This window comes from Argentina silus (assembly GCF_951799395.1).
Source record: "Argentina silus genome assembly, chromosome: 2".
Taxonomy (NCBI): Eukaryota; Metazoa; Chordata; class Actinopteri; order Argentiniformes; family Argentinidae; genus Argentina; species Argentina silus.
Genome location: NC_139656.1, coordinates 26265393 through 26289254, shown reverse-complemented (window position 1 = coordinate 26289254; position 23862 = coordinate 26265393). Strand labels below are relative to the sequence as shown.

Sequence of the window (23862 nt, the reverse complement as noted above, 5' to 3'; positions counted from 1 at the left end):
ATATAAAACAAACAGCAAAAAAAAAAAAAAAAAAAAGGCCTTGTGTGAAGCAAGTCCTTGGCGGGGTTCAAACAGCTTTCCTTATTAAAACAAGGTGCTCAAACGTTCATAATGGTAGACACTTGGGTCTTCCAAGTTTGTCTCTTCTAAGTTTGTGTCTTCTGGTGGAGGTCAAAGAGGGGTGAATGTAGCATTGATCATTTGGAATTACGCTCTTGTGATAGGCGGCCCTGCCTGAGTAACTCAAGCGTCGCCTTCAGGATGCCCTCATCCTGGCGTAATGGCAGATGCTTGGGGTTTCAACGCAGGAGACCCTGGCTATGTTCCAAAATACGTTCTTGCACTCTCTCTAGAGCGTATACGCGCAAGAACGCATTTTGGAACACAGCCCTAGTTTTTCTAACCCTGCATATGTCACACACTTTCAAAAATCCTATGCTTTTTAAACCTGCAGTGCTGCCTCCCAATTCTCCAATCTTCTTCTGAAATGTGCACTTCACCACATGGATCAAAGGAATACATTTGTGTAAGGGCCGAAGTTAAGAGCATACCGTATGCTTTTAAATATACTGTATGTGGGGGAGTGCAGGAGTCGAATCTATGCAAGCACAAGTGCACACTTCAGGGAAAAGGGTGGAGAATTGGGACGCAAGGTGAAGCCGCAGGATGAATCTGTGTTCGAGGAAGCGGAATCTTTCATTGCAACTCCAGCCGTTGCATCATTTATCGGCATGTTTTATACATTTGTAATACATATTAGGCCGATGCATATTTCTACATATGGTTTTATAGCGTCACTCTGTATACTGTAGTGTATCTCTAATAGATTTCCTTCAACTTACTTTGACCTAGCGAACCTCTTCACTTCTGTCTTCTTTTTTTTGGAACATTTTTCTTCATCAGGGGGTCCAGACTGGTGTGGTCAAAGTGGGATGTGAGATACTTCACAGTTCAATGGGAGCTTTCCTTTCCCGGCGAAAATTACGCGCCAACTTTCTCCTAAATCCTGAGGTGCGCATATGGAGGTCGACAGTAACTGCGGTGACCTAAAAGCAGACCCTCCTACAATCCATCCATTGAGGCCTATCCTGCCAATGTAATATTAATATGTGAAAGATATATAAGCTTTTATTAACTGAACACATCAGCGTCTTAGCTGCATCTCAGGTGAACTAATGAGCTGAGTCTTTCTGCTGTGAACCGGTGTTATCATCGAATCACAATACAGCATATTACAACAGGTATCTTAAACCAATAACGATTCAGTATATTACAAAATAGTAATAACACATTCATTCTGAATGCGTCACATATGAATATAACAAATTATCATAGATGATGGTAATTACATTGCTATGCCACCAACTTTACCCTTTAGTGCATTGACGAAACTCCAACAGTCTATAGCCTAATCAATTAAAGGGCCAACTCACCAAATGTTAATAGGTTAAGTGACCAACTTCTGGCTAGTTAACTTCGTGAAAATGGTTGATAATTAATATCATCATCATCATTTGTGACCTCTGAATGTAACTAGTGTTATAGTCATGGTTGAATTAACAAACATTTGTTGGATGATTCTTAACTTGGAAATGCATTGGGAAAAAACATTACCCGTGTTTGAAAAAAACAACAAGAACATCAATAATATTGAGCTGTTCAGACTGTTCATGGTCCTTCTGCAAGCTTAGCATGATCAGGTCCATTGTGGTGCTGCTCAAGTGAAGAGCATGACAATATAATCGTATAATACAAAGTATACTAACATTATGACAACAACACAAGGGGAAGCTAAACATTAACATGGAAACAGAGAACACACGCTGACATATATTAAAGTAAAAGGGGTAATAGATACTTGCATATGTCACTTCAAGAATAATAGAGGCTGACTTAATGTGTATCCAGAGACATTGTGGGATGGTCATGTGTTCGTGTGGAAATAAAGACACAGTGCATCAGACAAAGCAACTATGTATTTGGCCTAAAAGGGCCATAAATAAAATTGTATTCTCTCGATTTATTAACAAGCCACAGAGTGTCCATGGCTGTCTACCACAGCACTTAAAACTTCTCATTCTGGTGCAGTCCACAGGGTCGAGAGACCCACTTGAGATACTTAAATCGCAAGGTTCTCATTTTCGTTGCTTCCTTTAGAAAAATAAAACAAAAACAAAACGTGATAATACTGTACCAAACTGGTGGCAGAGCAGCAGGGCGATCTGTGTCACGCAGAGAGGGGTGCTTAAGAAAACGGGGTAGAGGTGGGGGGCAGAAATCGAACAACAACAAAAAGAAGAAAAAAAAAGAAGAAAAAAAAAAACTACAAAAAGAAAAAAACTCAACCTTGTTTAACAAAGCTGGAGCAGCATGCGCTGACTTTCAATCACTGCAAGATCGCCATGTTTCTACTTCCTCCGCTCATGTTCTATTTTTGTTTATTCCCCCCCCCCCCCCCCCCCCAACAGTCCATTCATTCATTTCTCTGTTGCGTTAGCATTTGCTTCAAAATATAATTGAAATAATTATAATGATAAAACCTATAGCAGCAAAAGAGAAACAGAGGAGCAACAGCTGTAGCGAGCGACCCCTGGTTTATAAGGAAGGCATGGGTTAAAAGAGAGGTCCATGGGTAAGAGCCCGGGGCTGGGGTTGTTGGGGGCTCATCTCCCGTCTGCAGGCACACGGCTGAGGGAGACCATGACTCGACAGTAGCGCTCACACAGCTCCAGGGTGGAGTAGCTGGGCAGCTTGGGAGGGTCGTGAAAGCTTTTGATCTCCGTCGAGCAGTCGAGTAACTTGGGGAGGAAGTCCGTCAGCTTCTCCTGGAGGTTGGCTGCAGCAGAGGGGCAGGACAGAGAGGACAGAGGGAGAGGGAGAGATTATTACCTAGGCCTTGTGTCACTTCAAAGCTCCATCCAGTTCCCCAAACATAGAAATCTTAAGCTAAATATTTTCACAGTGATATCACAAGCTGTTCGTAAGCATGCTTGTCAAGGAAAACAAAGATTGTAAAAATAAGATGAAAGCGTTGTAGTTCTAAGAAGATGTTGCTGGATCTGTTTTCTGTAACCAGATCCAACCTTTGCCTGGAGTAGAGGCTAGGAGTCTCAACTACTTTCTCTGAACCAGCACTTCGGGTCAAATTCTGCCAACACAGGGTGGGGGTATCTAAGAGTTGCCAGACCCAGGTCTGATTCTTATAATCCATCTAACCTATTCAGTGTCCTTCCCTTCCCTTGCTATGGCAGAATCAGCAGCCCCCCCAGGACCACAGATCTATCCTCCCTGGGCCTCTAGGCTATATTTTGGACTCACACTCCATCTCCTGGCCCAGGTAGGAGCACCAGCGGTTCCTCATGTCCTCCACGGCCAGCAGGTCTCTCTCTGTGTCATGGATCAACAGTAGCGGGATGCAGGGCACCACCAGCTCGTTCATGATGCTCAGCCCGTTGTTCACCTCCGGCTCCTCCCCAGACTCAAACATGATGGCTGCATGCTCATTGAGTTTCTACAGGCAAAGCACAAAAACAAACATAGAGAAGTTAGTAGTAGCTCAGCTTGTTTGTCATACCTTTCAATCAAAATAGACTAACATACTACTGACCACTACTGCTAATTTATAGTCATTAGACGACCTCAGTCGTCTGGGAAGTCTGCACCTCAGGTAAGACATTTGTAATACCACACTATGTGGCAGTCATCCCTCAGCCACCGTCAATGTCAAAGAGTGTTCTCAAGCCCGTGGAATTGACGTTGTCCGTGACGTACTTGATGATGCACATAGACCCCTGTCTCCCTGTTTTAGCAAGGTCTGCTGACTCAGACAAACTCCCTGAACTCATATTGGAAAAAGACCTTTCACAGTCCACTCCGGAATTAGGGACTAAGGTGGGATTCACAAAACATCCCAGTACATGAACTGTGTCAATGTTAGCAGTGTTTTCAATTAAAACAGAGCAGAAGGTAAACAGAGTGGCTGGAGTGAGAGCCAGGGTTCTGGCCGGAGATCTGAGATGGCGGTCCAACTTTGCAGAGCTCAGGCGGAGGTTAGCTGAGGACACGGCCGTGTCTCACGGTAATGTGTTTACACTCGCTGGGCCTCCTGCTTCCTATTCCCACTCGGATGATTACATTATGAGCACAATGCCGGTTTAAGGTTACTGAGTGCAGCAGCAACAGGGCCGAGAAGTGGGGCTCTTGGTTCAATTCTGCAGCAGGCCAGTCCCAGGCTGATCCGGGGAAATATTCTAAGCCCTTACGTATAAAACAAGAAACGGGGTAGAAATAAAATGAAGTTGTAGTCTGATCAGAGTATTGAAAATATTTGAATCCTTCCGAACCGAGAGCATTGACTGAAAAATGTTCTATGAAATCTTTATGGGCAATAAAAAGACCAATGCAATATCTCAGCAAGAACAAGCCTATTATCATTTTCTGCATCAATCCTTAGAATTACAGGGAAATGTTCTCTGTTCTGTCAATTTGGCTGAGTCACTATGACCCAGCAGAGTCACTTTGACAGAGGAAAACAAGGATGAGTGAAGAGACCAGGGTGAGAAAGGACTGCTGCTAAAAGTGATTTTCTTTTTCCAAAAGAATCCATGTGACTGAAATTCTGAGCTATTGTGACCTATTATTTTGATCGCAGACATATGATGGCCATTAGAACATAATGTACACAGAATAAGGATATGTACTTTTCATCCTTGCAATAGGTTTGTACCAAATAACTACATACATCCTGTAAGCTTTATTTTCAGGAGAGCTCATGGAGCCTGGCCTCAAGTAGCTTCAAATAAGTGAACATGGGGGGGGGGGGGTTATGTGCGAGTGAGTGATGCCAGTCGCTCACCAGGAGACACTCTCTGCGGTAGTGACCAGTGAGCTCGTCGTCGTGACCTCTGTACGGCCCTTTGACCAACAGCTCTCTGTTGTACTGGTAGGAGTAGATCAGGTACATCAAGGCCTCCACGTAACTGGATAGAAAAAGACAGACAAGGGAGTCAAAAGTACGTAGAAGCACTGAAGCGCACGACCATAAGAAGAGGCAGAGAGCTAAATTAGGTTCAGCTACGTCAATGGATTTTTGATGAAGAGGATTCAAAGCAGATGTGTTGGAGAGATGAATTAAACTAAACTAAACTCAGAATATACACAAATACATGAACAACCATCTTGATCTATGCCAGACTGAGTTCCAGATGAAAGGTACAGAGATTTCATATGATTTGCTGTCCTCTGCAGGTGACTTTGATAAGTTCATCCGCTTTCGAGTCAGGCATTACTAATAATTTGGTAATGATGTACAGAAAACTATTTCAACCTAGAAAAAACTAATCTCTCTTGAATTGGTCGCAGAATACAAGTTCACTCTCTTTGTGAGATGTGGATGGACACTTGAGATAGAAGCTCAGTGTATTTCAATTCATATAGGCAGGGTCTCACCTTTTCTTCTGGAACAGCTCCAAGCCAATCATCAGAAAGATTGTTGTCTCGCGGAAATTCCTGTAGTCTTGATGCCACATCTGGTAACATAGTAGGAGAAAAGGTAATGAGAATGAGGTTGAAGGGATATAATATACAATACATATATATATATAATATACAAGGTATATAAAACCACTGGTAGAAGTTTTTTCCTAGTGGGTTTCTCTGTAGCAGTGGTTGTTGAGGTTGGTTACAACGGTTAAGAGACTGCAACGATTCAACTCTTGCACTCAAATGTATGTTTGTAATACTATATTATGTGGAGTTAACTGTGAAAGCGTCCTATGATGTTCCAGACCAGACATTTTTGAAATAGTCAAAACAACACTCTTGCTCACTTCATACTCCTCCATGTTGACCTCCTCTGGCTTAATAAGATCTAGTTTGGCACGCGCCACTTTCATTATGCCCTTACACCTGAGAGAGTGAGAGAGAGAGAGAGAGAGAGAGAGTGACATTAGTGCAGAGGCAGTGAGTCATCGCAAACTACTCCAGGAGATGAAACAGTACACCGTGTGCCCCTAGGCCGCGACACAGGCTGATGAATCACTCTTTAGTGCTGAGAACAGAGCTGAAACGGTTCTCCGGAGGTTCCTATCGAGGCCACATGCACACATAAATCTAATTATCCAGCTCAAAATAGAGGAGAGAGGAATCAATTTACTCATGAATATGGATTACGGCTAACATTTTCAGTGCATAGATGACAACGTTAAATAGATTGAAAGAGACAATTCAGACAGAAAACTCAGAAAGGTTGTCTTATTACACAGAGAATACTATATATTACTTTTTCTACCATATTCTGCAAAGAGCAGTCCTAGACGGAGATGTGTCACGGTAAGTCATGTGTTACTGGTGCAAATATGAATATATCTACAAGGACATGTTTGTTTTGAATACTCTATAATAATCCACCAAGGAATTTTTGATTTGATTTTTGAATGATTTCAAACAGGTCATATAATACATTGCTGCCCTCTGCTGGTGAATTTGGGCAGTTCAATGACCTGGTGTGTTCTTTTTTGATTTAACAGAGATAACAACAACACATAGTTAATTTTGTTTTAATTTTGTTACTATAACAGATAAAAGTGATAGGAAACTAGTGAACGTGTGTAAATCGTACCGTTCATCAAAGGCCAGGTTCCGGTCAGCAAACTGCATGAGGAGGGTCCTTTCTAGGATCTTCTTGGGGGCCTGGTTCTGGATGAAATAGACAATGGCGTGCTGCAGCCGGTAGTCGTTCTCCGGAGCCGTATCCTCCTGGGCAAACCTCAGCAGACGGGTGTACTCCACCTTGATGGCCTGAGAGGGAGGCGAGGACAGGGTGAATGGTCTCGGAGGACAGCTTCCAACAGCAGAGTGGACATGCAGTCATAACTGCAGATTAAAATACTTTTGAGCGAGACAATTAACTAAGTCTAATATCTGGCTGTGTAAATAGAAAATGGAGGCAGGCTAAGTCAAAGAGAATCATCTTCGATACAAATCACAACCCATCAAAGTAGAGATGACCAGAACATTCAATCTCAGCTCTGATTGGTGATTCATCACACCATCACAAAGGTCAACACTGAAATGACAGGTAAAATGTAATTGTCCAATGAGAGTCATGGACATTCATCATAGTTCTAAGCTCTGAACTTCATTAACTGGAGCACCAAAACATTACAACAACTGCGTAACTGAATCAACACAAATCAAATCTTGAAATGGAATTCCATTGATACTTGGTTCCCAGTGCAGCATTAGTTCTGGGTTATTATATCTGACGTATCTGACCGTTCCTTCTGTTTAGATTCCTTGGCTAGCTGTAGTGTCAACCTGGTTTGTGCTAGTCCGAGTAGCCTAGTCTTTACTGCTAGTTACCTGGATAAGCTAGCAATGATGGAGCTTCAAGACACTGCTTTGTTTACAATGGGCAAGTCACTCTTCTTGCAGCCCCAGCTAAGTTGCTGTGTCTCGTAGCAGTGAAAACTGTATACTGATCCATTGGTCGGCCAAATTAGCATTGGGACTTCAGAGATTAGAACAATCCAGGAACATCAGCAGCAGGAGAACATCAACACCATTGTCTTCCACATCAAAAATGAAATTGTGATAATCATCCTCCTCATCCTTGTAAACAAAACTCAAGGATTAGTTTAAAGTTCTGTGTCTGGGGGAACTATGTTCATCAGGTTCAACGTCATGTTTGGGGACGCTCTGAGAGCAGAAGAAAACCAACTGACTTAAAAAAAAAAAAAGGAAAGACTGAAAATGAGGAGACAGAACTGAAGAGTGCCAGGTGAAAAAGGATGGGAGGATGGTTGCAAAGCATGCAGTGGAACATCGTGAGGGATAAACCGGTGTGAGAGAGGAAAGAGAGAGACCAAAAGAGAGAAGGGATGTACCTTAAAGAAGGCCGCCTCAGGCCCACACTTTTCAAACACACTTCTGGATTTGCCAATGGCCATTATAATACCCTGCATGTTTGGGGTCATCATTGCCTGCCCAGGGAGGGGAAGCATGTTACATCAGTACAAATAGATCCCTGGGACCACCAAGGACCAAAAGTACACTCTGCAGCACTAGGAGAGGGCCATGCAACCCATACATTGCTCAGCAGTCCATGCACAGGTTAGTCACAACACTGGGAGGCACACATCCGACTGTCATTTCAAGGACACGGTCCAGGAAAATACATTGTTCTGACAAGGACAGCCAAAGTGAGAGAGGCAGCCCTGTGAAGGTGAGCGTCCCTGTGGTATAGACGGCCCTGTGGTATAGACAGCCCTGTGAAGGTGAGCGTCCCTGTGGTATAGACGGCCCTGTGAAGGTGAGCGTCCCTGTGGTATAGACAGCCCTGTGAAGGTGAGCGTCCCTGTGGTATAGACGGCCCTGTGAAGGTGAGCGTCCCTGTGGTATAGACGGCCCTGTGAAGGTGAGCGTCCCTGTGGTATAGACGGCCCTGTGAAGGTGAGCGTCCCTGTGGTATAGACGGCCCTGTGAAGGTGAGCGTCCCTGTGGTATAGACAGCCCTGTGAAGGTGAGCGTCCCTGTGGTATAGACGGCCCTGTGGTGTGAAGGAATAGCGACTAAACACAGAGATGCCAAACCAAGCCAGTCCAAACATCGGCAGAGCAGTGACATAATGCTGCTCCATGCAATCTTCGCTTTTTCCAATAAGATATGCAGGCACAATACACATTTCTATGTATCAACAAGAATGCCAGAAAGAATAAGACACAAAAACTGTGCAACACTTTGACTCTTCACATTTGCTGCTGAGATGCAGTTCATTGGTCAGCAGCAAAAAAAACTTTTTGGTGAAGTTGCTGTCCAAGCATATCCCCCAAGTAGACTTCCACATAGATAAGATAGTGCTTCTATTGCCAGGCTTTTCACACACAATTTTCTAAGTTCGTCCAAGACCAGTTTCTTCTACTAGGATAATACTAACCATTGTCTAAGTCCTTCTGGATCTGCCCAAGATTTTAGGTTTGGGTATAAAATGCTAGTGTGCAACTCAGCCTGGCTTGGACAATGCATTAAGATTCACTCAGGTGTGAAAAACCTATAGAAGACTCTAGAGGACCAGCAGCACTCTTCCTAAATCAAACAGGCAAAGACTACAGCACGCTACAGAGAAGACCAGGATGAGTGCTACCTCGTCATCATACCCCCCTGCCTCTGACTCAATGACGAAGGTTCCCACTTGAGGGATGGCCACCTCTACCACACGCTGGGCAGGGGGCGCATCCACAACGGGGGGATCAGACTCAGAGGGAGGGGTGATCGGGGGGTTCACCTGCACCACGGGTTGGGGGAGAGGGGGAGGAGTAGAAGACTGGAAAGAGCGGCAGAGAGAGACACAAAATGGAAGTTTTTCTCTCACAATCTCTGCATAGGGATGAACACAAGTGGCTACTGTGTCGGTACACTACGACAAAACCAAACATTTATGAAATGGGAATGAATGGCGAAAAAACTGAAAGAAAGCACAGATGTGTCATGTGCGATGGTATTGCATCTCTGGACTTTGAGGTGCAACGTGAGTGTGGAAATCGGACCTCTGTGGCTCAGTTGGTAGAGCATGGCGCTAACAACTATATACTGAACAATATATACTGAAAAATGTATGCACTCACTGCAATGTAAGTCGCTTTTGGAAAAGCGTCAGCTAAATGGCATATATATATATATATATATTAAAAGTGAAGTTGACAGGTGGAGTTTGCGATTGTGAAAAGTGATGTGCGTGGTGGTGTGAGTGTGAATGGTGTGCCCAGTGGGTGTACAAGTGCTGTGTTGTCTTGTCTTGTCTTACTGCAGGCAGCAGAGCCTCTGGGCTTCTCTCCTCCAGCTCAGCAGCTGCCTTACAGATGGCCCTCTCTGTGTCCTCCTGCAGGTGCTTGGAGTCGTCAGTGGGGGATGGCTGCTCCATGTACTCTGGGTCCTGCTGGGGGACTGGAGGACAAACAAACAGATACTTAGGATGAATACATCCAGCATATAGTAAAAATAACAAAAATGGAGGAAATGATCTGACTGGGTGACCCAGAGTCTGACCCTAACCCTAACCTGAGTTATCTGGTGGACTGGGCTCTGTGCTCATGGGTTGAGGGGACGCTGCTGTTGTTGTTGTTGTTGCTGCTGCGGCGGCTGTTGCAGCTGCAGCTACGGCCGCCGCAGCCAAAGCCAGTTTCTCCTGCTGCGCCTTGCGTGCCTGCAGGACGTCCCAGTCCTCCAGCTCCTTCTCAAACAGATGGTTGTCATCCTTCACGTACTGCTTCAGGTCAGGAGGGAGCTTGTCCAGGCCGCTCAGCATCTGACCAGTCTCCTTATCAAACTCCTCTGCAGAGGCAGACACACAACAGGCAGTCAGAGAGATAGTCAATGGCTGACAGAGAGAAAGTCAATACGAAAGTCAAAGTGGAGGGGCCCATTCAAGCACAGAACAAGCAGATGTACCTTCTGAGAGGAGGTTGCAATGAGGAGGTAGGTAGCACAAGAGACACAGATACAAGGACACAGAGACATGGGGGGTTTGCGTTTTTTTTCAGGATTGCGTTTTTTCTTCTGGGGAGGAAGGTACCTTCTATGAGGAAGGGCTTCTTGTCATTGATGTACATGAGGCAGTAGGCACTGGCGTTCCTGTAGCCTCCAAACGAGTCCCGCACCAGCTCCTCCCAGGAGGACTTGGTGACGGAGATGTCATTGTACTTCATCCAGCGCCGCTGGTGTGGGTCGTAGATGTAGGCCCAGTAGTGGCCCGCGTTGGCCTGGCCCTCATGGACCAGCACTGCATGCAGCCGGTATGGAACCTAAGAGCACAGCAAACCACCAGAGAATAAATGACATGGCAGAAAATCTCCCATGGTAAATAAAGAGGACAGTGCATCATCCATTTATAGGGATAGTCATTTAGTGGCGCATAGACATATCCTATATTATGTATACATGAATCATTTATTACAAAATATCAGGTGTATGTATGATGCCCTACCCACCTGCATCATGGACTTGTCAGAGTACATGAGTTCGATAGTTCTGTGGATTCTGGATATACTTCCCTGAAGATCTGTAGGCACATAATTAACAAACGATTAGAACTTGCCTATAAGTGTGTGTGTGTGTGTGTGTGAGCTGGTCATGGACAACAGGAGTAAAAACAGGAGGCTGTGTAGAGGTCAATAGTCGGGGGGTGGGAGGGGGGGGGGTCGTACCACAGGTGTCGTTCTCCACCTCGCTCCTCCAGCGGTGCAGACAGCCCTCCAGCACCCTCAGCTCCTCCTCAGTAATGTGCCGTGGGGCGGGGTGCATGGGCAGGTCTGGGGGCAGCCGGGACTGGGTGAAGGGCTTGTGGATGGGCACCCTCTGCTGGGCAGAAGCAGCGGAGGAGGCCGCGGAGGGGGCTGAGCACTCTGGGAGGCTGGAGGGACCCTGCTCGGCTGTGCTGTAATGTCAAGGGGGGGGTCAAAAAGCTCAATCAAGCAGTATTAGGTAACAGGCGTTGCCTGACTGGCAGTCCTGATACGGGGAAACACAAAGAAAGGGTGTGGCGGGTGTGTCATCGCTTGCCTTGGAGCGGGCAGCAGCTGCCCTGTTGTGCCACCGGGGGGTGCAGATGTGTCAATGTCCTCCACTGGAGAAGTGCACACAGGCTTACTGGAGGCAAACTCCATGGCGTACTGAAGGACATCTGCCAGAGGAAACCTCTTGGGGCCGGAGCCATAACTCAGATACCTGGGGGAGAAAGGAGAGAGAGAGAGAGACGGTTAGAGCCTGGACACATTTACAAAGCGTTATTGACTTAAGGAGGTAAACAGAGGTGTGGCATGGCAGCATACCTCTCCAGGCGCTGTTGGAGCAGAGTCAGGTGCTCTTTGAGTCTCCTGATCTCCTCTCTCTTAATCCTGGTGATCTCTCTATTCCTGTCCATATACCTAATGAAACAGCACATAAATCACATTTGGCCAACTGTAAAGATTTCTTTCATTTCAATGGCAGATAAGCATTCCTCTTGTAAAGTCGTCTCATTCAACTGCATTGTTTGACTCCCTACAGTGATACTAGGGGTCCTTACCTGTCCATGTAAAGCATAGAGGGAAACTCTAGCTTGTTGTGGATCTTCTCAGGTCGACCCAGGGCTTGGTTGAACTCAAATCTCGAGAGTTCAAAGGTCAACACAGGAGGAAGCTCGGTAAACCAGTGCTGAGAGAAAATGGTACAAGAACTGTTTAGCAATAGTTCAAATTATTCATACATTTTTATTTCAATTGAACCTTCCATGGATTAAGTTGAAAATTACCGCATAAATGAGTAGTCATTCAATGCCTTGGAAGCACTTTACATTGCATCTTGGATTAAGTGTGTAATAACATGGTAATAATTACCAGTAACAAAGACAATTACCTTGTTATTACAGGGTAAGGTGGACTTATTGGTTACTTGTGTGATTTAGTTGTGAGGTTAAGAGGGGGCAAGAACAAAATGGAAACAGGTAATGAAGGATTTTCCAGCTCTGATACCACCTTATTTCATAGTAACTACGTTCTCTGTTCATGCATCTTTAATGCAAAACTAATTACATAGAAACTACAGTCCAACTTACCTTGTAATAACAATAATTGTATTTCTTGTTACTGGTAGCTACAGGTAATTACTGGTAAGTACCATGGTTATTACCCACTTATTCTGAGCTATAATGTAAAGTTCTACCAATGCTTTAAAGTATGAAATTAGCTTATTTCACAACTCTGTGTTGTGACATGTTTGTCTGGTGTTGTAACAGTTCTATTGACTCATGTGTTTGTCACATGTCTCTGTCCTTCTGTGTTGGATGTGGTGTCTGTCTTGTGATGTCAATGTATTTTGGTATTTTATTTTTTGCACCACTCTTCAGTGGTTAGGTTAGGCCGGCATTGAAAAAAAGAATTTGTTCTAAACCGACCTGCCAGGATAAATAAATAAAAGTAAAAACGTTCGTTCTCCAATAGCATTTAATTCCCTCCTACATACTCTGCAATGTCAAAGCAGAGCATTTTATTCACTCTCCCTTGCTTGAGACAGCTGTGTGTTGAGCTGGAGACTTCTCCTCCATCACTAAATCAGCCCCACACGTTACAAATCACATTCATTACCTCTGTGCCCTGAGAGGAACATACACTTCTCCTGTTTCATCAAATCTCTCTCTCTCTCTCTCTCCTATTCCAAAGGGCTCTGTCTCACTCCCATCTGTGTCGTGGACTGGTAATTAGCTAGTCCCAGCTGCTGTGGGACAGCCCAGGCAGGGCTGACCCTGGCCATGGGGTCAAAGCCAGGCTAGCAAGGCCACAGGAGGGGGGTCACGGTCTGGGGTAACTCTGTGGGGAGTTAGTCCCCCCACATCTCCTGAATTATTCAAGCTTCCCTCTATTTTTAGTCTCAGATGTGCCGTTTTTGGTGGATGACAGAAAGCAGCTTTGTTCACTGTACAGCAATGTGGTGCAACATAATATCTTCTTTATTCCATTGTTTTTGTGTGTGTGTAAAATGTGTTTCAGCGCTGCCTTCTCCTGGCCTCTCATTACAGATTCATGACGAGCATACATCCATTACGAATATAAACGAATATAATGTCACAACCAAGGGACACCTGTTCATTATGTTTGCGTATGGAGGTGTTCCCCGGCCTCAGCACTGACCTCCTGTCCAGACTTGGCAGAGTTCTCTGCTGAGTGCAGGGACTCGATCTCTCCTTCGATCATGGCTGCCTCTAGACACTCGTGCAGGTCCTTGAAGCCGTTCACCTGCAGAGGGTACTGCCCAAACATCTCCGTGTTCTCAAATTTCTTGCCTGAGGAAAGGGAACACACACACATTTATAAAAAAATAAATAAAAAAAGAGAGAGAAAAAAACCATACAAATATGTTCCAGAGCATTGACACACACACACACACACAAGCACATTAGTGGCATTTCCACTAACTAAATAAACAGGCCATGGTCGGCGGCTGGAGGCGGTTATGCCCTATTATGCATTGCTATTCCTAAGAGGAGTGGCCCCGTGGCCTTGCCTGTGTGTGCACCATATGGGGAGGCCTGCCTGGGAGGAAGTGGGTCAGGCGTGAGAGAGAGAGAGAGAGAAAATACCTATTTCATACTCATTTTACAGCCAGGCTGATTTTCACTAGTTCAGCAGCAGTCATCATAGCCACTGACTATAACTGCAGCACATCATGCTCTGCAGAGCCAGTACCCTGACTACAGCAGTCCAGTACTGACTGACAGACACACACACACACACACACACACACACACACACAAAGAGGGGAGGGAAAGTTAGCGGATATGCAAATGAGGCATTAAGGTCATTTAACAAGCAGAAATGCCGTTGCCCTGGCTTCTGTCTGGCGGCTCTGGGCCATTATTGTCATGCATAATAAGCACAATGTCAATCAGACGTCAAGGTCCTCCAGGATCAATGCGCTGCCCCAGTGCTTTTTACATGTGCCACATCTCATTAAAACAAGGTCACCTTTCATTACCGGGGGCAAGAAATCGCTCTCTCTCTCTTTCTTTCTCTCTGCTGCACCGGAACAGAGGACGTCTAAGCCCTTATATCTGCCTCTCCCTGAACTCACCTCACACCACAACCACAGGGTGGTTAACACGGTCCTATTTTACCTTCCAGCACACCCACAGCCAGGAATCGGCCATAGAACAGCTCCACCATTGGGTTCTTTGGCTTCTCGCCCTCTCTGGGGGGAAAAAATGAAAGAGGTCAGAGTCAAAGCACACAAACACTCATTGGGGTGAGTCACTGCACACACATGCATCACAACTGGTTGGATGAGAACGTTTAGGCCTCTAAGCCATGTGAAATGCCCCCTTCACCTCTGTTGAAAAAAAATTAAATGAAAAAGAAGACCCTTCTTGAATTGCTCGGCTAAGCTGCTAACTAAAATCACATGTAATGTAGGAGAGCACAAAGAAGGGCATATTCTCCGCCGGAGGGATGCACCACACGTGTGTGTTGTTGACGTCTACAGGGTTTTTTTTACCTGTCCTCCTCCGCCTTCATCTGGAAGGCATCCTCCAGCCAGTCCAGCAGCTTGTGGGTAAACTCACTCACATCCTGCTGTTCACACAACAAACAGTGATGGAGACCAATTAGAACAGAGTGTTTAGGGGACAATGAGAGGGGGCCAGGGTCTCAGAGTTAACAGGCTCTAACTATGCCTAAGAGGCAGAACACAGATTCAGTCATTTATAACTTTGTAAAATAGGTCTCAGAAGAGCATAAATGAGGTTTACACGTGGAAACAAGGTGGTTTTGACTCGCTCTACTGAGGGAGTTTGGTAATTGCTGAGCTTCAAAAGGAACTAGCAAGCCCAGAGGCCCTCAGTGGACATCAAGTCTGCCCTCTAGTCCGGGTCAATGCTTCTCTAACCTATTTAACACAGAATAGGCGAGGCGGTGCGGACATGACTGATGAGTACAGTGGTCAGACGGCCGACCCCAAAGGACCTTAACAGAAACATTAGCTCAGCGTTATCGTTTTTGGAGCGGAACAGTTTGGGACATTTGTCATATTACCATTACATTACAGCATATTAGCATACAGGAGGCTAATCCCAGTCGATATATTTCTGCAGAGTTCTGGGGAGTGTCGTGGGCTAGGGATTAACATTATGGACAAGTGAGGTAAAGGATGTCAGAGGGTTGGGGACAGGCCAGCCCAAGGCCCAAGGCTTGATTTTCTGAATCAGCAAAACGATTATGAGGGAGGTTGGGTTCTAATGTAATAATACATTACATTTGTACAGCGCTTTCTCATGGACTCAAAGCCCTATCATTATCAACATTCTGGTTTAAAGTAAAAGAGATTACAAGCAGTTATTGGCGTTCCTCAAGGGGGAACGGGACATGATAAAATTGATTATTCTATGAAAGAAGAACTTAAAAAAAAAAAAAAAAAAAATCACAGTCAGAGCTTTAATCAATGTTTTCTACATGAGCCCTCTCTCTTCAAGAACTCTGACATCACAGGCCGTTTATTGCCAAAGGGATATGAAACAATGTGGAAAAAGTCATAATGATGCCCATACGCAACCATCCACTTACTGACGATCTATGATTCAGTTGTTGTTCTCAAAGCATAAACAAAGGCAGATGTCACTGATATTTATAGTTATATCCTATTAGACATTGGTTAACATGAGTCACTCAAATTCCTTGCTCAAAGGCATAACAGCAGTGTGGCTCCAATCATAAATTAATCTAACTAGCCTCCCCCCCCCCCCCCCCTCAGATTACAGAACTGGATCCAATAATTGACAGAGTATCACCATGGCTGGTAGACTAGACGGGGGGATGTTTACCTGCTGAGACTCGCTGGACTTGAAGGCGTCTTTCAGGATCTCCACGGCGCGTAATGGGTCCACGTACTTCCTCTTGGAGCCCACCATAAGGGAGAACAGGTTCCTCAGCTCCTGCATGAATGGCAGGTTTCTGTGCTCCTACGGGAGAGAACCACACACAGGAGATGTTACCATGACAACCCCCATCTGAAATGTTCTCCCCTCCGAAACCTCTCTCTCTCAATCTCCTCCAACAGTTTCTTTTTCAACCATCTCTCCGATTACTGAGACACGGACACGTTTCTGACACGCTGAACGCCAACGGCGGTGTGTCAATCAAAGTATGAAAATACAACAACATGACTCATCTCCCAACGTATGTAAATCAGGTGAATATTTTTGTTTTCTATTTAGAGCCTTGTGACTGTCAGCTGGTGTGAGTTCGGACAGTCAAAGGGAGCTCCCAAGATCACAGCTGACAGACACTGCTCTAGAGGGGACACAAAGGGGCTTTACCACAACCACTAGTAATGAGTGAGGTCAAAATTGCTCGTGTTTTAATACCAATGTGTTGTTGGCAAAGCTCCATGTGCGCCACAAAAATGGGACACTCCAATCCTTTGACCTAGTGGATGAATAAACCTCTGCACTGGTTATCTCTGGGCTCGAGGATCACGAATATTGATGACAGATTAGGGCCTAAGCCCTAGAAGTGCCCCTCCGTTGGTTGAGGAGTGGCCCAGTGATATAAGACTGAGGGACTAAGGCCCAAGATGTATGGTGCCATATTGCAACTGCAGAGGCTTAGGCCAGATTAACGGCTGGGTGCTAACCCTATGGAGGCTCCACGGGGGGAGGTTGGGGAAACATGCTATGTTGACAGGGCAGAGATGCTGTGGGGAGAGACTACAGCTGCTGCAGTGGGGAGGGGAAGCTTAGCCACTCTGACTCATAAGAACCCTGCAGCAAAGGGCCAGGGTCACTGTGGGTGAGGTGTGTGACAGGGGGGAAACGTTGAGGCTTTAGAGGGCTTCATCAAACACTTCACTCCAGCCTGCGTGACTTGTGGCTGGGTCTATAGGCAGTGAATGGACTGGACAGTCCGGGAGCGCTCTAAAACCCTGTCACCTGAGGGGCCACACAGCCATGAAATAGAGCTGTAGACCAAGGCATTGATTTTCATCCCAGGAGGTTGTGTCACTCTCCAGAGGGCCAAGCCCTAGCTATGAGGTTAAGAGGAACACTATCTGTCCTGCTGAAGAGCCACCACACACACAGCTCTGCAGAGAGAGACAACTCTAAGTATTTTCAACACACGAGGGAGTTTTTTCAGTGCCACTGGCTCCATTGCTTCTTGCTCAGAGGGGATTTGGGCCAAAGCCTAACTGCTGAGAGCAGGTAAATATGAGTTGGGTGGGGGTGGGGGGGTGGCTCACCTTCTGGTTTCGAGGCAGGTCTTGGACTCTTGCAGGAGGCGAGTAGTGAAGCACCAGTCTCTGGAACTCCAGCAGGTTGAAGAGAGACTGGAGAAACAGAAAGGGATGAATGCCTTATATCTAAGAATCGTCACGTTAAGCCACATTAACTCGGCTGGTGTAGATATTCACATGATCATTACTTCTGACTTGCAACTATATACATATAATATTGTACCCTATTGCTCCTATCCATGCTGTTTGAGTGCAATAATGAATACAGTCAAATGTTAGGTACGACTTGACGTTAGAAGCCATGTACTATGAGAACAGAGGTTTTTTGTTTTGGTTTGAAAGTTTAGAAAATAAAAAATTTGTTTACTTCTTTCTATCACCTGCCTTCAGTAAATCTATAATTCCCATAACAGACATTAAAGCTCTGACTGTGCTGTCGGCTTAAGGAGTCACATTACACACAGGGGCCAAGGACCATGTGACGGTGTATCCAGTGTTCATCAAGAATTTCAGCTCAGTTCACTTTCTAGCAGGGGCTCTTTAAGGTGAGGACAACAAATCCAATCCTTATGACAGATATGAGAGTCTCTCCCTCTCTGCAATTTCCATCCAATGTTTTGCTCTGCCAAAATGGTTTCATAGTAAATCAATTGTAGTAAATCACTAGGTGTGTGAAGACTCGTTTGGGCTGTAGTTGTCTGGCTCTTCACCAAACTATCAGAAAACTGATAAAAAATTTAAATTTAAAAAATTTAAAAAAAGTATATGCAAGAAATCACTATCCGATCTGTGGAATTCAGGCGTGACTTTTGAACCAACCTAGCAACTGAACAATGCAACCTAGCAACACAATACAAAACCTTGTTTGTAATTGGCTAAACGGTCGAACGGACTGTGGAAAGTTCTTTTTAACTTTTTTGGTCTATAAAAAAAACTGCAAAAATGTAACGGACACAGACAGACACTTGTTATCTCCTTTGTCCTTTAACAGATGACTCCCATAGAGAAACCATCGGCTCAATCCATAATTAACGGATAGCAGTATGGTTTGGTGTGGCCGGGGCCTTAGTGTGCCGTGTTCTTACCTGGATGACGGCACTGAACCAGCAGGTGTTGCCGACGTTCTTCAGACCCACGGGGCAGTTCTCCATCCTCTTCCTGTCATGGGGGTTGGGCGAGTCACTCCACACCTCAGTGTGTGTACGCTTCAGGCTCGCCTTGTTCTCCGCGATGCTGGCCTCCAGGACCCTGCAAAGAGCAGAACACGTATAAAAACCTCTCTTGCACCAACGGCAATGTATACATCCTCCTATTCGGCTTTTAAGTCCTAAGAAACTAAATGAACCATTTCCATGTCGGAAAAAGCTTCACCCAAACAGAAACTACTACTCCCTGAATGCTTCTCATCTCCTAACAACCAATAGTAACGGTTGCGCCGCTGAGCCCAATTAAAAGATTTTATTTGCGCACATCCAAAGTAGTCACAGGAGCGGTAAATCACCTGACGACCGTTTTTTACTAAATCACTAGAGCAGCATAAAAGTTTGAGAGGACATTCTTCTCTTGTTAGTGTTGCCGAGCCCACCTGCTGATGGCCTGCTCCTCGTCGGTGATTCCTGTCTCCCTGAAGGCACGGCTCGACTCCTCCAGGCTGAGGGCGATGGCCCTCTGAAGGTCATCTTTGTCATCCCCAGTCAGGTCGATCACATCTGAAACAACACCCAGGCATAACTCCCACTCTCATGTCGGTAGATTTCTCAACAGGGCAAACGCAAGGGAAGACAATATGGATCCTTTTTTCTTTTTTCTTTTTTACTGCTGCAAAGACTTCACAGAGAGCAGGGGGATACAGAGCCAATGATATGACAGAGGTATTTACAGTGAGTCATCCAAATTGTAAAAGGGTTAACCACAAAATGATTCCTGTTCCATACTAGTCTCAGTCCCATAGACTGGTTTACTTTTTCTCATTTGATACTAATCCTAGGGAGGGAGAGAAAGTTAATTAATCAGGCCATTGTATAAAAGTCAAGAGGGCCTGTTGAGGATATGACCTTCTCCGGTGTGCCTGACAGAGAAGGATATGCCTCTCCAGTCAAAGCAGGACCTCTCGTGCATGACTCAAACATTCCTCAACGATGATACTGTGTCATTTCTACAAATACCCCCTTGTTTTTTCTAAACCAAAGCCAGGGGCATTTCCGTAACCACCCCGTCCCTTCCAGTCCTTTCCACATTGCCAACTGCTCTCTTAAAAAGTTCCATGACTTCAATGCTGCTACAGAACCCTTCTGCCCTACCTCTACAGGGCTAGGCTTGCCCGTGGCTGGGCTGGTCTGGGCGGGATACTCACTGGTGTCTGCCTGGCTGCCCACGCTGATGTATCTGTCGTTGGCAACCTGGGTGGTCTGGTAATAGGTGGCCTCATCCTGCTGAGGGACCTTGGCGTTCTTCTCTGTCAGAAAGGCCACTGCCTCCGCCAGGTCTCCATTACTGACCTGAGGAGCAGAATGGAGTCATGGACCAGTCGATCAAATCCTAATTAGCCTATAAGATGGGGCTGGTTCACAGCTTACACTACTGTATGAGATGCCCTAACCATACAATTACTCAGAGGACAACCGTGTCATTTCAATGGTATAATACAATATTGAAATGCAATCCTGCAAATCATTATCATCTGGACAAGAGGAAGATGAGAGAAGATTATGTCTAGCTATACAACAAACAGAGCAACAAGATATCGCAAAATATGAGATCCAAGAAGAGGTGACTTGGACAGGGAAATTAGGGAGCAGTGTGCGTCATTCTGACATCATTGTAACAAAGTGCACCCAGAGGGCACGTGTGTGTGTGTGTGTGTGTGTGTGTGTGTGTGTGTGTGTTAGGTACCTGCAGGGCCTGCTGGAGCAGCTGGACATCTGTGGTTCCTGTGACCTCCCTCAGCTGGTTCAGTAGAGTCTGCTGGTGCTGTTAGGAGTGACAGAAGACACACACACACAAACACACACCGGTCATCACAGAGAAAGAGGGCAAGAGAGAAGGAGAGAGTATAGGTCATCAGAGGACAGAGAGAGGACAAGAGGATACACATCAGCAAGAGCACAAAATGCCAGAGCTACTAGGCTAGCTGGTGTATCAATGCAAGCACAATGTTTTACCACATCCATGCAGGCCTTTTCTCAAACACTGCTCACTAGAGACGCTTTAGTTGGAGACTGCACTCGTGTCTGCCCTGCTGTCGGACGTCAACCCCAGCTGGGGTGCAAGGGCTTACCACACACAATACTGTCCACCAAACAATGGTCTAGTGCATTACATGGCCTGACCGAGGGCACTCACAACAAAGACCGAGTGCACTTACTGTCAGGACCTGAAGCAGAGGGCACTTTTCACTTTTCAAAGCACTGGGATAGTACAGTATACTTTTATAGGAGCTGTTTTCAAAGAAGCCATGGCCCATGTTCAGCAAAATGAGTACAGTGGCCGAGTTCTCCACTTGTGCCCAGCTTCCAACCTGGCTAAATACAGCTATTTTCATGAGGTTAAGTGAAAGTGTTTCACCCTGGGCCATTTGTTTTCACAGGCCAATAGAGAGAGGGAAAACCGAGTTCGCACCTCTGTAACAGCACATAAATAATGCACCAAGCCCTCTTTGGCCCAGCTCCCATTGAGGCTAGGCTACAGATCTTAGGATGGTGAGGCAGCTAGCTGAGCCAAGCTCTGCCCAAACAGAGAAAAATAAACTAAAACACTCCTCCTCAGACTGGAATTAACAAAACAAATAAAAAAACAAAAAACATTATGGGCATCTCTCTTGATAATCAATCAAGATTATCAATGCTGTGTTCAATAAACAAACCTCATCACAGCAGAGCTTTCTTGAGGACAATTTCCACTCATCCAAGTTTTAACCACCTCATGTAAATAATGACAACTTTAGCAGACTGTCCACTCAAGTCAGATCTGAAAGATAATTGTAAAAGGATAGAAAGGAAACCTATGACAACTGTAAAAATGTTCACATTTATGGACATAAGGGAAGGTTATGATTCAGGTTGAGAGGGGTCAGGCACTCAGGCCCCTGACAAATTGTAGTCAGGACACTGAGGCGCGCGTACGCACACACACATTCTGCTCCTCATGTGGCATGTTTAAAGCGCCTGTCTGTCGCACTGCTCATCTCCCCTTCCCAGACTGTGCCAGTGAATGACACCACTGGGGCTTAAATGAACCGCCAGCCACACTGACTGCTTGGGATGTCAACTCTGAGGCTTTACAACAGGTTAAAGGAATGAGCATACCCAAGTCTTACAACACCAGCTCACATGAGTAGCCTGTATCATCATGACTTGCAAACAGGCATATGTGTCAGACATATCAAGAGACAGTCCTACAGATATGCCTAGTCATTCAACACTATATTGCATCTATAGCTGGCGACTTTGGGGAATTTTACAGCAAAAGAATACCATATGTCCATGACCATGCCACAACAGGCCATACTCATAGCATATCTGTCTTAACAGCAACATCACAGTTACACAAGTAACCAATCTGAGTTGTGCTAGAATGATAATTCCATTAATTTACTAACTGGATGGCTTCTGAGACTCATCTTATTGACAGACATACCGGTCAAAATACATGTGTGAGCGTCACCTGTGAAAGTTGGCTAACCACAACCACAGAGAAACTCGTCACCGTCTCCGCTGGCAGATGACTGCACGTAAACAGACATATCACAACAGTAATATGATACACGAAAGCAAACTATCAGGCACACAGCCAGATTAGCTAGCTAGCTATGAGGGAGGCCAGTGTAAGCTGACTGGTGGTGTGGTGAAGGCAGCTAGCCAACTAACTACTCATTCGATCAACAGTCAGCTGTCATTTTATGTTATTGACAGAGCTAACGAGCTGGATGAAGTTGCTGTGCGCCATCATCAGCTAGTTGGCTAGTTCATCATGACACAGTCCTTCTGTCTGTCCGAACATAACCGCAAGTTAGCTAACCAATTTGCTGACTTAGTTGACAACACACTAGCTACCTTGCTATACACTTGAACGTTAGTGTAGGCGTGTCAAATTGGCTAGCTCGCTAGCAAAACTAGCGCAGCTAACTAAATGTGTCGCTAGCTAGCTAGTTAGATAACAATCTATCTTCGTGTTTTGGTTGACAATGCTAGTAGCTAGCTTGCACGGCGATTAGGTAAAGATGCATGTTGTTAGCCTAACTAGCTGTTAAGACCGAGAACTCGAGTGGGACAGTCTAAGGATCTAATACCACACTTGAAAACAACCGACAAGCTAGATTGCTAACTTTCCCTGCCAATTTTACTAGCAGTAGCGAGCTTTGCAGGCGTAGAACGAAAACATTGATCACTATGTGGGCTTACCTTCTGAGAATGCTGTTGGAGGACATTCTGCTCCACGGTCATGGCCGGTTGATAATTAAACGAAAATAAATTCAAACAAATGCACAAACACCTAGTTACAACCAAGTGAAATAAAATAACAGCTAAGACGTCCCCCTGTTAATCACGGGCGCCATGGGAAATGCAGGCATGGAGGGGAAAAACATTCACGGCCAGTACTCTATTGCTTCTCTGTGTTCGATTAGTCGTGCCTTGTTGAACTGCATTTACGTCAGGGATCTAGCCCTTTAGAATGACGTAATTTTTAACCTTGCATACGGTAGTGATACAATCTGAGAGGTACATGCTCTTTGATAAAATACTTTCTCTTTCCATTTCTCCCAATATGAAACCTAGGATTCATAAACAACATTCAACTTGATTTTGTTGATACGTTTTGCATATTGATGGTTGATATTATTTCTGTGATGTGTAAGGCCAAAGCAATGCAGCCTTGAAAAAAAAATTATTTGAAGATCTGACATCATAAGGTTACAATTCCAAATTATATTAGACCAGGGATAAAAAAGGTGACATTGTTGAAACTATTTTCTCAGACGACGGCAGGTGGATCGTTATTGTTTTGAAACTGGACAATGCCATGTTTATAGCTTGCAATGTGTATGGGTAGCCTATAATGTGAATGCTTTGAATCTATGTTTTTAAAAGTCTGTAAAGCTGTATTAGATATGCA

At 45.2% G+C, this 23862-nt stretch overlaps 1 protein-coding gene across 4 annotated transcripts; it reads right to left on the bottom strand.

Annotated features, from left to right (window-relative positions):
* Window positions 1-1958: 1958 nt before the first annotated feature.
* Window positions 1959-23349, bottom strand: usp25 (ubiquitin specific peptidase 25). 4 transcript variants are annotated; one of them, XM_083697563.1, is made up of 26 exons: window positions 23151-23349; window positions 20644-20721; window positions 20039-20249; window positions 19337-19460; window positions 18837-18999; window positions 17758-17844; window positions 16343-16480; window positions 15022-15098; window positions 14645-14718; window positions 13662-13813; window positions 12062-12189; window positions 11826-11921; window positions 11557-11721; window positions 11202-11431; window positions 10986-11056; window positions 10571-10799; window positions 10057-10329; window positions 9803-9942; window positions 9143-9322; window positions 7887-7982; window positions 6620-6798; window positions 5829-5907; window positions 5449-5528; window positions 4856-4979; window positions 3319-3511; window positions 1959-2836 (listed from the first exon to the last, which is right to left on the bottom strand). In XM_083697563.1, exons 1-26 carry the CDS (start codon window positions 23190-23192, stop codon window positions 2664-2666), a joined length of 3582 nt encoding a protein of 1193 aa, XP_083553689.1. In that variant the 5' UTR covers window positions 23193-23349; the 3' UTR covers window positions 1959-2663. The 4 variants fall into 4 exon arrangements, with proteins under 4 accessions (XP_083553689.1, XP_083553691.1, XP_083553690.1 ...); XM_083697565.1 differs by having other exon boundaries at window positions 20105-20249; XM_083697564.1 differs by having other exon boundaries at window positions 9143-9253; window positions 20105-20249.
* Between the last annotated feature and the right edge of the window lie 513 nt (window positions 23350-23862).